This window comes from Biomphalaria glabrata, chromosome 2, assembly GCF_947242115.1.
Source record: "Biomphalaria glabrata chromosome 2, xgBioGlab47.1, whole genome shotgun sequence".
NCBI classification, from domain to species: Eukaryota; Metazoa; Mollusca; class Gastropoda; family Planorbidae; genus Biomphalaria; species Biomphalaria glabrata.
In genome coordinates this window covers 48,629,765-48,645,324 of record NC_074712.1, presented here as the reverse complement: position 1 = coordinate 48,645,324, position 15,560 = coordinate 48,629,765, and the positions used below count along the sequence as shown (strand labels likewise).

The window sequence follows — 15,560 nt, the reverse complement described above, 5'->3', positions numbered from 1 at the left end:
GGAATTAGTTCCTGTAGCTAAAACTTCAATTATTTCTAAAACGTTCTACTGTGTAAGAACTTAATGGAATTAGTTCCTGTAGCTAAAACTTCCATTATTTCTAAAACGTTCTATTGTGTAAGAACTTAATGGAATTAGTTTCTGTAGCTAAAACTTCAATTATTTCTAAAACAATCTATTGTGCAAGAGGACGCAAAACCAACACAAATCTGTTTTCGAGAAATATCTTTTATTGTACACACTACTCTTAGAGTAAGTTTCTATTTCTCACTATAGTCTCACTAAAGTCTCACTATAGTCTCACTATAGTCACTCCACTCCACATGCTAGGAATAAACATTCGTTCTAATGACTTGATGCTAATGTGAACCAACTACATTCAAATGATTGTCATAAGCAATCACTGTTCTCTTTTAACCCTATACACTTACATACGGAGCTAAATGCTCGAGCCTTCAGCACTCCTTAGTAAGCAAGTTTTCAACACTGACAATAAAGTTCTGAGTGATCTTGTAGAAACTAAGTGATCAAAGATACTTTGTTGCTTGATCTAGTGACTTAGAGGTGGAGACTGTGGTGCATGCACCTGACTTTTGTACAATAAATAGTTTAGAAATGTGTTGGAAGCGATATGATGTTCATCATAACAAATTTGAACAAAAAACTAAAATAGTAACATATACATGTATTAGCGAGACATTTGTTTACACATTCATTTTTCACTAATCCTTCAACTTGTCCCTAGTACTTAGTATTTGACGATAATACAAAATATTACATTGTAAGTAAAATTGATACATTAAACATTAGCAAACAAATAATAACATGAAGTATAGCGTCAATTTATATTGTATCTAATATAGTGATGAAAACAAAACACTTGATCACTGTAAATATGGCTGATCAAAACTTATGCTGGACACATTCTAAACTCTAGACATTTGATAAAGAAATGTAAAAAAAATGACGCAAAGAAAAAAGGAAAGGAAAACAAAATAATGAATAATCTCCAAGACCAAAAATGTAACGTTCATTAATTTTATAAAAAAAAAATTATTAATTCTCTACAGTGTGTGGTAATTGTGATAAATTTACGTCAAAAATGTACCACCTCATTTCCAAAATTTTTAAATTTCAAACAGTGAAGGGAAATAATAAAACATAGAATAATAATAATCATAATAATAATCATAATATTAATAATGCGACAGGGTGGGCGCACAAATCATACATCCTGGGGACGACATAACGTTTAGCGAGAGCCACTCAAATAAATTCAAGTCCGAGATGTCATACAGAAGTAGGCACAACTCCTAGACTTCGATTCTCCCGCACCACCCTGCGCATAGGTTGGCAAGCACTCTCTGTGAAGATCTGTCACAGGCAATGTCTTAAGTTCTTTCCCCCCTGGTGAGATCCTCCATGAAAGTGCAACGCCAAGTTATACGAGAACGCACCCGGTATTGGCCGCCATGCCAATGCAACTCCAGGTATACATAACTCATTCTGTCGGAGGACATGTCCCGCAAACCTCATATGACGCTCGTTACAACCTCATTAAGTGGTCGTGTCGGCATATGATGTCTTTGTTTAAGACCCGATTTTTGCTGTGAGTTTTATCTACTGTCTCTTCCTCTTCTCGTCTGCTGCTGAGCCGTAAGCTCTTATGCAATAAGAGTTTCATCGCCGGCGGGAAATCGAACTTCGGTCTCACGCTTGAAAAGTGGGTATACCTAGCACTATACTTCGATGATATGAACTGTATATATAGATTTTTTACATTTTGAAATGCACAAGTCTGTAGATGTATTATGTAAAATGTGTTAAGTAAGATGTATTATGTAAGATGTGTTATATAAGATGTGTTATGCAAGATGTGTTATGTAAGATGTGTTAATCTCGTGATCTCATATAAACCTGCTCAAGTCTTTTCTTTTTTTACAAGTATGTTAAGCAGACATGCAGCGAGTCAGGACAATGAAAGGGGGAAGGGGCAAAGTAATTCCCTTCTCACCCCCCCCCCCTAAAATTTCAGCCCATCTTGTAACACATTCTACACATACACACACACACCGAATACAACAAAAAGAGTTGACGCTAAGCAATGTCTCAATAGAGATGACTTTGGAGTTTCTATTTCCAGACTAGACTCACTGAAGACACCCAAAGAGCCGAAAAGTAAAGCTAACAAATAAAGGAAGAAAAAATATATTTATATATATATATATATATATAGTGGAAATTTGGTCCGAATAACCGGCTGGTCCGATTAACCGGTCAACGATGTAACCGGATTATTCTTAAATGATAAGACATTCTTATGAAATACAATCAGATGATTATTTCAAGGCAATATTTTTGGATTCTCCAGCAGATGAATTTTGGGAGATTTTACGATAAGCTTCTTGATTCCAAAAGTTGACCATAAATACTTAGCTCTGTGAGATTATGGATCATTGAAGTAACACAGCTTTACAATACGTTAACGGCACACTGTTATGATTCACAAAGGGAGTGAATGTTTAAGTGGTTCTTAAAGCTGGCCATGGCGACAAGTGTTAAATGTTTGGCATCAGTTAACATCTGGGACAACTCCTCAACGACTATGACCTGGCTGGTGTTCCTGACGCAATTAACAGTTTCGTTGGCTTGTGGTTTCAAATAACTCAAGTACTTGTCAAAATCTTCATTAGCCCTGGTCAACACTTTTTCAAAGCTCTTCATGTGAGCACAGCTGCTCCTTAAACGGCTGTAGCTGTCATCGCTCTGTCAAAACATTAGAGGAAAAGAAATACAAATAGGTTCATTCTAAGCTAAGAAATAACTTTCAAATAATTTTCAAATAACTTTCAAATAACTTTCAAATAACTTTCAAATAATTTTCAAATAATTTTCAAATAACTTTCAAATAAATTTCAAATATAATGCTTTAACATTTATAGATTGGGGGGGGGGTAAATGTGTTGTTTAACATCTATTTCATAGAATAACTAGAAAAGGAGATAAGCTTTAATTTTAGACTATATATATATATATATATATATATATATATATATATATATATGTCAGCAAGAGAAAAAAAATGTTTGGGAGATACGTCTACAAACTGTTTGATTTATCACATCTTTTGTCAAGCAGTAGACAATAGATGAGACACGAAGACTAAAGGTCAAGATGCTAAATTGTATAAATACCTCACTATCACCGCCACTCTCCTCGAACGCTATCAAGGATTCTGAAATAAAAATAGTTTGAAGTGCTTCAATCATAATTCCGAATCAATTAGAATAACAACATATTTTTATTTGCGCACTATTTAACTGTGAATTGCAAACAAAGTTTTCTTTTTTTTTTTAATTGCCTAGATATTTACCTTCTGATATTAACCGAGCTTGTCTGCATGTAGGTTCTAAATTTGTAAAAAGAAAACAAATTAGTTTTGTCACTTTCTCTCTCTCTCTCTCTCTTTCTCTCTCTCTCTCTCTTTATATATATATATATATATATCATGGGTGTAGGATTTTTTTTCGGGGGGGGGGGGGTTTGGGGGTGTAGATTTTTTTCTCCCTCCCCCGACTCCCCCCCCCCCCCCGCGAAGAAAAAAATTTATATGTATTTATGTGTGTGTGTGTGTGTACATAATCTTTATTACATTCTGACCCTTCATTCTTTCGGAAGACGTTTATTGTGCCCTAGAATAGGTTCTTCCATGAGTTAGTGGAAAAATTGTAGATTCCCCGCAATTACTAGCAAGGGGGTCTGGGGGAGCGCTAGGAGCCAAGCACTTTTTCTGGTATTGAAAGCCAACAAAATGCATATTGTGAGGTACCTACACTGCATTTTCCTTGCTATTAAAAAGGTCTATTTCAAAAACCTAATGCGCTATTCTTACTGACTTCGACCCTCCCGCGCCGTTCTGCGCATTTGCCGTCAAGCTGTTTTCATAAAGTTGTAGATTTCCCGCCATTACTAGCAAGGGGGTCTGGGGGAGCGCTAGGAGCCAAGCACTTTTTCTGGTATTGAAAGCCAACAAAATGCATATTGTTAGGTACCTACACTGCATTTTCCTGCTATTAAAAAGTTTTATTTCAAAAACCTAGTGTGCTATTCTTACTGACTTAGACTTTCCCGCGCTGTTCGGAGCTTTTGCCGTCAAGCTGTTTCCATAAAAATCTGTCACTGGTAATGTCTGAAGCCTCTTACCACCTGCCATGAGGACTTCCATGAATGTGTGGCGTCATGTTGTACTAGGATATCATCGCAACTCTTCTTATGCGTAATTCTTTTTGTCGGAGAACATGGCCCGCAAACCTCATGCGACGCTTTGTCACAATCTTACTAAGGGGTCAACTCCCAGTTCGGCATAGGATTTCCTTGATTTGGACCGATCTCTATAACTGACTCCTTAAATCTGTCTTAGCCATCTTTGTTGAGCCACATATAGTGTTTTTCAATTTCGGCAGATGACTATTCACTGCACTTTATTAATGGAGCCCCGCCACTGGTAAAAATGTGTAGTCTCTCTTGAATCGCTCTTGGAATTAAGTGACTGTAGTTTGCTTTAGATTTTATATCGAAAAGAGAAGTTTTATCGTCAAAATAATCTGTTGGGGGTTTTCCACCTCAAAATGCTCTGTAGGGGGATCTTAAACTCAAAATCATCTGGAGGGGTTTTAAACTTTAAAAAAAAGCCATCTGTAGGAGAGGGGTTTAAACTCAAAACCCCCGATTGGATTGGCTACGCTGAAATAATTTTAGTGTGCAATTTGCTTTTTTTTTATATTGAAGGGTATTTTAGCATCGAACCCCCCTGAAAGGGGGTTTAAACTCAAAACCCCTTTTAGCAACGCTCATAGAATTTTGAGTGCGTAATTTGCTTTTTCTTACACTGAAGATGTATTTTTTAGCTTCAAACCCCCTGGCGGGGGGGGGGGGTTAAACTCAAAACCCCTTTGGCTACGCTCATAGATTTTAGAGTGAGTAATTTGCTTTGATTTATATTGAAGAGGTACGTTTTAGCTTCAAACTCCACTGGAGGGGAGTTTAAACTCAAAACCCCTTTGACTACACTCATAACATTTTGAGTGTATAATTTGCTTTGTTTTTATTATTAAAGAGGTATTTTTTACCTTCAAACCCCGCTGAAGTGGGGTTTAAACTCAAAACTGAGTCAAAACCCGTTTAGCTACGCTCATAACATTTTTGAGTCCGTAATTTGCTTTTTTTGTGCTCTTGGAATTAGGGGATTTTCGTTTGCATTTTTTTTTGTTTTGTTTTACAGAAGAGGGAGATTTAACTCAAAACCCCTGGTAGGGTTTTTAAACTCGAACCCCCCTGGTAGGGGGGTTTAAACTCAAAAACCCCTGTTAGGGGGTTTTAAACTTAAAACACCCTTGGTTGTGCTGGGGCAAGTGATGGTTTGGTATTAAAATCTCACCTAAAATAAACAAAATCAAAGCAAAAAATCAGTCACTAAATTCCGATCCCCCCCCCCTGCGGGGGATATTTCATTTCGGGGGGGAGGGGGGTTGAACCCCGATCCCCCCCCCCGGCTACGCCCATGATATATATATATATATATATATATATATATATATATATATATATATATATATATATATATATATATATATTAGCCTGTCCTCGGCAGTACATTTCCTTTTGGCCTCAAACGTGTGTGCCTCGGCTTTTATAAGTGATCTCCGGCTGTCTCGTTCCAAAGCCGCATGCAGCTATTTATATTTAAAATAAATATCAACTATATAAGTATGAATCTAAATTTTATTTAAAATGTACCATTAGTTAAACTAAGACATTTAGCACAGAGAAGTCATGTTTTGGTAAACAGGTAAGCGGGGACAGTGAAGAAATAGAAGGTTGAAGAAAAATGTTAAGAAAAAGCTAAGAATTATGTAACAATCTAGAGACATTTTTTATACGGAATTATGTTTGGGAGAATTTTAACCGAAGAAAAATATTTTCTACCCAGTGCTTTTTGTGAGTGTTTAGAGTTTAGAGGCACTTCCAATTTTCTGGGCTATGAAATCTCGAGGTTTGTGTTTTGTGTAAAAAAAAGGTCAATCGTTTAGGTGTGTGTTCTTTAGTCCAACTTACTAGTTGAGATTTATATTCCAGTAAGCCAACTCGATACGCTTGTAGAGGTGTGGCCTGTAATCCAGCCACGTGACCTACATTGTCATTGTCCGGTTATCCGTGTATAGGTGTAGCTTGAAGTCCAGTCATCTTATTAAGGTTACTACCAAGTAAACAAAACCAGTTCCCTCGTGTGACCTCTAGAGAGTGCATGCGTCCATCGCATTTGACTTGTCTATCAATGAACTCAATGTGATGGACTTAACAAATAAAAGGGGTTTGAGTTATTCATCTCTAACTCTGGAAATATAGTCTACCTTGTTAACCGTGTAGAGATGTGGCTTGAAGTCCAGCCCACTACTAAAGATTTACTACCAAGTAAACAATGTTCCCTCGAAACGTGTGACCTCTAGAGAGTGTCAATACGCTGACATTAAACTTACGCCCATCGTATTAGACTTGGGGTCACCTGTCTATTAATAAACTCAATGTGATGGACTTAACAAATAAAAAAGGGGTGGGAGTTGTTCATCTCTGGAGATATACCCGCACAGCTAGACAGACGTCTGGTCATCGTAACGTAGTCAAGAAATATAACATTTTATAACATGTTAACTAACCAACTCAAAGGTCAAGACGAAACGAATAAAAAAAATAAACCAGCCATCGCTGCTCTGTATGTAAAGCGCATTTATAATGTAAAGTTTCATTTCTATATGTATTAACACGCCATGTCTCTATAATAAACGATGTTTGGTGCATATTCATACAGGCCCTATTTTTAAGCACATTATTTTGTTTTAAATATAGACTTTAATACATTTTATAACAGACATTATTTGAACGAGGTCCAATTTATGCATATTAAATAGGTACAAGGTGTATTTATTATTATTCGGCCAACTATCTTGCAGTGATATTCGGCCGGAGTCAAATATGGCCAAATAGTAAAAAAAAAAGGCCTCTAGTTGAAAGTTTCTATTCCAAGATCATTGTTCCTAGTTTACTTACTTACCAGTCACCAGTGATTCCCAAACTGTGTCCAGGGGAAACATTGCTGTACATCCTATCTAACATTCCGAGTATGCAATAAGCTTGAAATCTGCGCTGTAGCCTTTAAAAGCTATTCCAAACTAGATTATTAAAAAATAATCATTTCGCTACTTACCTTCAGGTCCAGCATGATAGGTCAAGTGCTGTACAGCGCATTCGCCGAGCTGTTCAAAAAAACTAATTAATTTTTTCAGTTTCGCTAATATATCCAATGGATAAATGCGTTCAGATTTTGTAGTTTTGCAGTTGAAGCCTCCATCGTCCAGTGGCCTCAGTTTGTCCTTCTCTTCCATGATATCCTCTTTATACCTTCGGAGGATTGTTTGGAAGTCGTTGACATAGTGACACGAGAATTTGCACTCATTCACCTGAAACGTCCAACAGAAAACGAAACACTAACATAAAGTAAATGACTGTTTAATGACGCAATAGTACCATATATCTATAGTGGAATTCTTTGCTGAACTTAGATCTACTCTTTGTTTACAGCAGTTAGATCAATTTCAGATCAGTTTTACATTGCAAAGAAAGTTCCTTGAGTTATAGAATATTCTATTAGAAAAAAGAAGTCGATGAGGTGAATTAAAAAGGCCGATGGAGTTCTAATTGAATATAAAGAAAACTGTAAGAAGACTTCACATAGAACAAAACAACTGGGACAGATATAACTGTGTGGTTTTTAAAATACATCAATTATTTATTTTCATTAGTTTCATCTATTTTAACTATTTTATGAGTAGCCTACATCATTTAATAACGTCTTCACTGTGTCATTTAGTCCGACTAACTAACTTGTAGCCTGCAAAATTAAAGATAAAAGTAACAAGAAAAAAAAAAAGGTTCTTTTCCATATTTTTTTAAAAACCTGTTTCATTTTTTTCATGATTGATTAAAGTTTTTATTAATATAAGACGTCAGAGTATATTATAAAAACGTATTTTACCTGATTATTAGGAGAACGAGAAAGTCGTATATCCTCGCGCGATGCTGAAATGTAGAAAATAAAAAAAACAAGGTTACGAAGACGGTTTGTGTGGAAACACAAACTCAAAATCGGCCCATGAAGTGGTTCACCCAAGCAGGTAAAAAGGCAGGTTTCAATATTTTGAGAAAAAATGTCAGAATGAAATTCTATCTAATGCAAACGACGGAGAAGAATAGGGAAGGAAGGTTGACAGATCATGTGTGGTGCCCTAACGGTCCAACAGTCAACAGACCAAGGGATAGGTGAAAGTGTATGTAAAGATAGATGTGAACCTAGCCTAACTGATATTTTATAATGAGTATCTAATTGATATAAGTGTTTTGTAAAGGGTCAATTTCTTTTTCAAAGCCTTTTTCAAAGCAAAATTCCGTAAAAAAAAATAAAAAAATCCTTTAGTTTAGTGTTCCGTGATAGTACAATAGCGCTGCAGCTCATGTGATAATATGAACAACTACTTATTAATTATTGTTTTAAATTAGATTTTTCGCTTTCAGAAAAAAAAAAGTAGCCATTACATCAGAACTTTGAATGGTCTAAAATTGTATGATGTCGGATTTTCACCCTCTTTTCTAGTTTACGAGATCTAAACGGGTCGGACGGACGGACAGACAGACCACACAAAACTAATAGCGTCTTTTCCCCTTTTGGGGGCCGCTAAAAATTACACAATTAGTTAATTTACTATTGATAATTAATTGTTTTGTTTGGTATCTCAAACAAGGGAAGAAATTTTAATTGATTGATAAGGTGATATAAGTTGAATCAGTCCCCTTTATACTTTGTAGAGAGAAAAGTTTGAAACTAACAATAGATAACTATAAAACCTTCTATTTCTATAATGATTTAATGATTTCCCTGTCTAGGTGGACGGTATATTTACTTAAGAAGGCTGAGGAGGCTTTAACCCTCGAGTTCGAATTCAGGTTGTTCATCTTTAAAAAAAAAATGCATTAAAAAAATCAGATACCTCCTTCTTTCTCCCCCCCCCCAACCACGCTCCCAACTGGTCCAGACAAGTGATAGGATCATAGTGCATTGAGAAAGCTAAAGGCATGAAATTGCGCTAAACAAAAACAATTGGTAAACATATCTTTAATTGCACAGATTTATTATTGTTACTCTAGATCTATTACAAATTTAATTACAGGACAGATCCAAACTAATTGATATAATTATACTTAATATAAGCTTTGTCCCTTTTAAAAGTATTTTGTATGATTTTTTTATGCAAAGAAAGTGATATGAAAAAGTTTGGGCGCAATATAATGGAACCTAACGAGAAATCTAAGTAAATGACAAAAAAATATTGGTGGACATTTTGAAATAAAATGACAAAATAAAATATGTTTAATTATGTTGACAATTTAATTATAAAATCACTTTGAGATAGAGACGATAAAGGTCGTTAAATTCAATAGAAATGTTGTTTGTTTGAATTGCATGGCCTACCAACGCTTCGGTAATTTGTGCACTGAAAACACCAAAAACTTCATTAATGAATAGCCACAGACCTATATATATTCTATCTAGACTGGAAAAAGGAAACAAATTTTTATCCGCGATTGATCAACTCACAGACCTATATATAATAGATTTTTATTTATTAATCACAGAACCATATATTCACGCAAAGTCATGAAATAAAGCCATTTCCTGTTAGTTTCCATTAAGATATCAGTACATGAATCCTAGATAGAAATAATTCACTTCTATCTTCGTCATTTTATGTACATTTAAATAGATTACCTAGATCTTTTTAGATTATGTTTCTAAAAATTGCAATTAATAATTATGAGACAAAAATGCTCTTATTTTGGATGTTTAATTACTAGATATAGATCTAAACATTAAATTATATGTTACATAGGTTAGGGTTGAAAAAAACTTTACTTCTTAAAATTACCTTACAAAATAACGCATGGTTTCATCTTTTTTTAAAACCTTTTTTACATTTTTTTAGTGTTAAAAGAACTCCATGTCCAGTCTAGATATAATATATATATATATACTACATAGGTCTATGGGAATATCCTTCATTTTTTTGTTATTTCCGAAAAAGATGAAGTCTCACATCTTGTCTACATCCCGTGTCCTAGTGATAAGTAAACAAAGCGACTTATGTAAGGTTCAAATTGGTGTTATCGTGAAGCCACCCAAGAAGAAAAATAAAATGTAAAAAAATATAATCATTACAGTGTTGAATTAACATACACACAAAAATTCTAACAAAAAATAATAATGAAGACTCCATTACCTTCATCCATATCAACTGGTCACTGTTAATCGTAAAAGGTGATTGTGGTGATTTAAACAAGCGAAGATAACACAGCTAGTTCTGGCCAGGCATAGGCGAAGAAATGACTTCACAATGAGAACAACACAACATGTATCAATGTCCTCTTGATTTGGTAACATAATAGTTATAATAGGAAGGAATATTTAGTCCTACACCCCATACAATTGCTGAACGCAGCAAGTTTTGTTGGTAACTATTTCAAAGGGAATATCTGTCGTGGTGTTTTCCAGCTGTATATTAATAGACATAAACAAGGAAGCTAAATACATGAAACGATGTCCATGCAATGTTGATAACTCAGCGCTTATCAACTAGAATTACGTTTGCTGTATTGTGTTTCAAAAACATTTTTACTTCACCCCTGACTAACTACTTTCTTTATTCATTGTAAGCCAGTCACACACACACACTAAAAACTCAGAATATGTAGGTGTAATAATAAATGAAAAGTTATCATGCAATCCCCATATTGATGAAATTATTTTAAAAATCTAGCAAAACATTAGTTGTTGTTTTTTTTTAATTCTTTTTACAAATCAAACAAGAGCATAAACTAAAGTGCTATTTAACTTTAGTTAGGCCAATATTAGAATATGCATCCTCTGTTTGGGATCCCTCAACTCAAGAAAACAAAGAAACTAGAACAAATACAAAATTAAACAATGAGATTTATAACAAACGAATATTCCAATTTCATTAGAGTAACACCATTAGTAAAATCACTAAACTTAGAGACACTTCAGGACAAAAGAATAAAAAGAGTAAAGTAGCTATAATACAAAAAATACCAAACTATAATTTACAAACAGAAAAACAAAACTTAATGAAACACTCAGAAAGACACAAAGATAGAGGCACATTTCTTATTCCATGCGCTAGAACAAATTCTTACAAGTGCTTCATCTTCCCAAGTGCCATTGGAGAATGGAATGGGTTGTCTGAAAACTAACGACTTAGCAGAGTTTAAGTCATTGAATAACATGCATGATTTCATTGGCACATGAAATGTAAAAGACGTAATAAACTTCGATTTTGAAGTAACGTCTGTAATATATAAGATAAGATAAGAAGCTCAGTAGGCAGAGAAATAAAAAAAATATGAATTAGAAAATAGTTTTAAAATAAACATCATAAGGGGTTACCTTTGAGTTAGGCAATTTAGAATAGCAAATGATTTTACACGACAACGTCACCTGTGACATCTCTATCTGAGCAGGGGTGTAGCAAAGCCATCCAGTTTACAAAGTTATACAATTGCTTACCCTCGCTCACCAGAGTCAACAGAAAGTGAAGCCAGTTGCTGTTTTGTCTTCATTTGTATTTAGATACTGATAAGAAATGATCGTCTACTAACCAAGACAGTGGCATGTAAAGTAAGACATGGATGAAATAGAAAAATTTAAAAAAAAAGTTTATTTCATTTCAATGACATTTTTTGGACTCAATAAAAAGCAGTAAGCAGAACAACATTTGTAATTGTTCCCTAAGTGCAAAAAGCAGAACAACATTTGTAATTGTTCCCTAAGTGCAATAAGCTGAACAACATTTGTAATTGTTCCCTAATTGCAGTAAGCAGAACAACATATGTAATTGTTCCCTAAGTGCAGTAAGCAGAACAACATTTGTAATTGTTCCCTAAGTGCAGTTACCTTCAGGTGTTCTTTCTTCATGGGAAACATCGGGTAATTTGAGTACACATCCTTAGTACATAAGAACAATTGCAATATCAGCATCATTCCTTGACGACCAACTTAAAAAGCACCAAACTTGCCTTATTGGACGCCAGATATGCCTTAAGGAAACGCAATTTTAACCTAAATACGATAGGAGATAGACTCCTACTGTCTCACTATTTGGCAATCACCGTTGTCAGTACAAAAAGAATAGAAGTGGATCAAATCAGCATCGTTTACTAAAATCATTCCCTGATTGCCGTTGTCAAAATGCACTCAAAGAAATAGCAACCAAAAATTTTCTCAGCTGTTTTCGACAAGCGGAATAAACGAGACAAAATGTGTTTGTGTTTTTTTCTCACTGAAATTTTCATACTGAATCATATTGGGAGATCGTATCTATCAGCGCTAACAAGTTTCACTCATTACTCGTAACATCTCAATGGCTATAGCCACACAGTATGTCACAAGTGATATAATAACATTAGATATTGAAAAATTACAGATTGACTATTTATTATTATTAATATGAATGGGACATGGTAGACAAGAACTTCTGTTTTTGGTTCCAATTTGTTTAAACTAAGGGTTCCTTTAGCCTGTGGGCACCGTTAGGTCATGAACCACTGACCGTCATGGATGCTTCGCCTCTGGCCTTTGCTATGCATGCTAGACCTCTGGTCGTGATACTAACACAGTGTACGGATTACATACAATTTAAAAAGAGTTTATTATAACCCCACGATGTAATCATCCTTTGCGTCACCTGTATCCAGGAAGCTAAATAGCCTGTAATTCACAGATAAGAAAGAGTTGCGTGCCCATGTAAAAGATATACAGTCGACTAATTTTAATTGACTGTTTTATTTATATTCAGAACACCATTTTAAAGTATTTCAAATTTAGATCTTATTTGTTGTGTCGACACATTGCTAATTAATAATTCGCTATCGAAATAATAGAGATCTTAAGACGTATTACAATCAAATCAAAACGGATATAAATTAAAATTGTAATTATAGCTTTTATGCTTTTTAGTAAGTTCATTGCGCTGTGTTCCAATCTCATTTGTAGACCAGTGGGGGAGGGGTATCTAGGAGAAGGTTTTCCGTGCTGCATTTAGGCACTCAGTAAACACAACTCTGCTCGAGTCGGGTGTCAAACCTCGAGCCCTCTTCATACTGTTATGACCCTATTGGCGGCACAAAAGGGTTAACTATAGGCTCAGCTGACATACACGTGAATCACTCAGGTCAGCGGGGCCATGGACAAGGGACAGTACTGCGATTACACGATTACACGCAAAAATGACCAATGTTATGGTCATGTGATCGAAAGCCTGCGTGTACGAGTGACACAGTGTGTAGGAAAGCGGCAGTTCAAGACCGGAGAGCGTTGAGACCGGGACTGTTAGTCTGCCATGAAGTCGGTCCTGGTGGAGTCCTGAAGTGAATGTACGAGTCTAGGAAGAGATAGACACAGTCGAGTTTATTAGTTTAGTACGGTGATGTACAGTGTAACATTCGTAGTAGCTTATTGTGTTGCCAATTGTGTCATATTGGCTGTTTATTTGATACTTATTAAAGTACCAGATTATTGTGGAGCTCTTGTTGCCAGGTTCTTGATGTGTTGTGTTGTGTTTAGCAGTGTTTACAGAAGGCCTGAGTAGGAAGAGAGATCGTAACAATACGTAGCCAAGCCAAGTCCAAGCGTACTTAGCCTCTCGACCACGCATTCCACTCAGAGCTAGTCCAGTCTTTATAACCAGAACATTGACCTTGCGATCTCACTTCCGGTGGACAGTTTAGACTTTAGAACAATAGCTCATTGTCACGTCACGGGTTTGAGTTATCTATTTAAGCCATAGGTTTCCCGAAAAAAAGAAATAATTATAATTAACTCTCTCTCTCTCTCTCTCTCTCTCTCTCTCTCTCTCTCTCTGTGTCTGTGTGTGTGTGTGTGTGTATAGAAGTAAGTCAAGTAAAATGGTGTCTACCAAAATGCAAATATAAAAGAACAGAAGTAGGCGAAAGAGCGACAGGTAAGGGGGTGTACGTTTTTCAAAACGTTGACAGAGTGGAATTGGCTCGACCAGCGTAAGGACTGTGGCAGTTATTGTAGAATTCCGTCAAAAGTTAAAAAAAAAATAACACATAGATTATCAACTATTTGAGCGTAGTAAAGAACCAGTGTCAGGAGTACTAGAATTCACGGGCCAAGAGTCTGTGTTAGGAAGTGTTTGACAACCTTTTTCGTTTTACTTTTGGCAGGGCAAGAGAGAGTAACTCATGTTGGGTAAAAAATTTAAGGATGTTAAATTTAATTAAAACTTCTTAGTTTATAAAGGTCTAATGTAGTAGCGCTACTTTCTTTTTAAGTCGTTCTTGTCTTCTTTTAGAGATTTTTTAAGTTTAGTGATTTTATTTTTAGTTTCACTCTAGTTAAGTATTCATTTTTGATCAACTTCACTGCTTTATTTGGGTCTGATTTATTTATATGTTTCAGTTGAGGGATTCATTGCAACACTATGTGTTTCTAAAACTCTTTAATCAGAACCTTTTAGTTTGGCTCTACCAAGTATTTAACTCTTTACTCAGAACCTTTTAGTTTGACTCTACCAAGTATTTCACTCTTTACTCAGAACCTTTTAGTTTGGCTCTACCAAGTATTTCACTCTTTACTCAGAACCTTTTAGTTTGACTCTACCAAGTATTTCACTCTTTACTCAGAACCTTTTAGTTTGGCTCTACCAAGTATTTCACTCTTTCTCTCCTAATTAACGATGCCGTCGTAGTTTGACCACATTCAATGAAATTAATTTCTGTTTTATATAACAAGAGCATGCCTTCTACTATCATTCTATACTAAACGTTATGTTTTCTGATTACACACAAAAATGATATTGAAGTTTAATCATAACATGGTAGAATGTACAAATGTGGAAAATTAACAATTCTGTCAGAACATGGAAAAATGATTACGACGATACAGTGGCGTAACTAAGGGGGGGAGGGGGAAGAATTTGAAAATCCCCCCGAGCCCCCACCTGGGGGGGGGGGCAAATGGGTGTCCGAAATTTATTTGTGAATACATAAATTAATATATTTGATTGACAAATAGTGTTAACGGGTGTCTTTTTTTTTTCAACATTTATGGATTAAATTTATCACAAAGACTAAACCTAGATCTAGGTCTATCAGTACGTTGACTTTGTTGACATTTTAAAAATATCTTTTCCCACATAGATCAAAGGTTTTTTTTAAGTTAGTTTTACATTTTAAACTTTGTTGCCACGAATAAAACTGCATGATATACAGCGAATTCCAGGTATCTTGTTACCTTTACTAATAATAGATCTAAATGGCGAGTATGTTATGGCTACACTAATTAACCTTGAAGCAAAATTTACAGAATCTAATATAGCAGATCTAAAAGTTATTCTTAATAATGCTAGAATAGT

The 15,560-nt window shown here is 35.2% G+C and overlaps 1 protein-coding gene across 2 annotated transcripts; it reads right to left on the bottom strand.

Annotated features, from left to right (window-relative positions):
- Positions 1–210: 210 nt before the first annotated feature.
- Positions 211–10,633, bottom strand: LOC106071108 (uncharacterized). 2 transcript variants are annotated; one of them, XM_056021054.1, is made up of 6 exons: positions 10,386–10,633; positions 8,090–8,133; positions 7,262–7,514; positions 3,374–3,409; positions 3,195–3,235; positions 211–2,766 (listed from the first exon to the last, which is right to left on the bottom strand). In XM_056021054.1, exons 1-6 carry the CDS (start codon positions 10,393–10,395, stop codon positions 2,497–2,499), a joined length of 654 nt encoding a protein of 217 aa, XP_055877029.1. In that variant the 5' UTR covers positions 10,396–10,633; the 3' UTR covers positions 211–2,496. The 2 variants fall into 2 exon arrangements, with proteins under 2 accessions (XP_055877029.1, XP_055877030.1); XM_056021055.1 differs by lacking the exon at positions 10,386–10,633 and adding an exon at positions 10,035–10,113.
- Between the last annotated feature and the right edge of the window lie 4,927 nt (positions 10,634–15,560).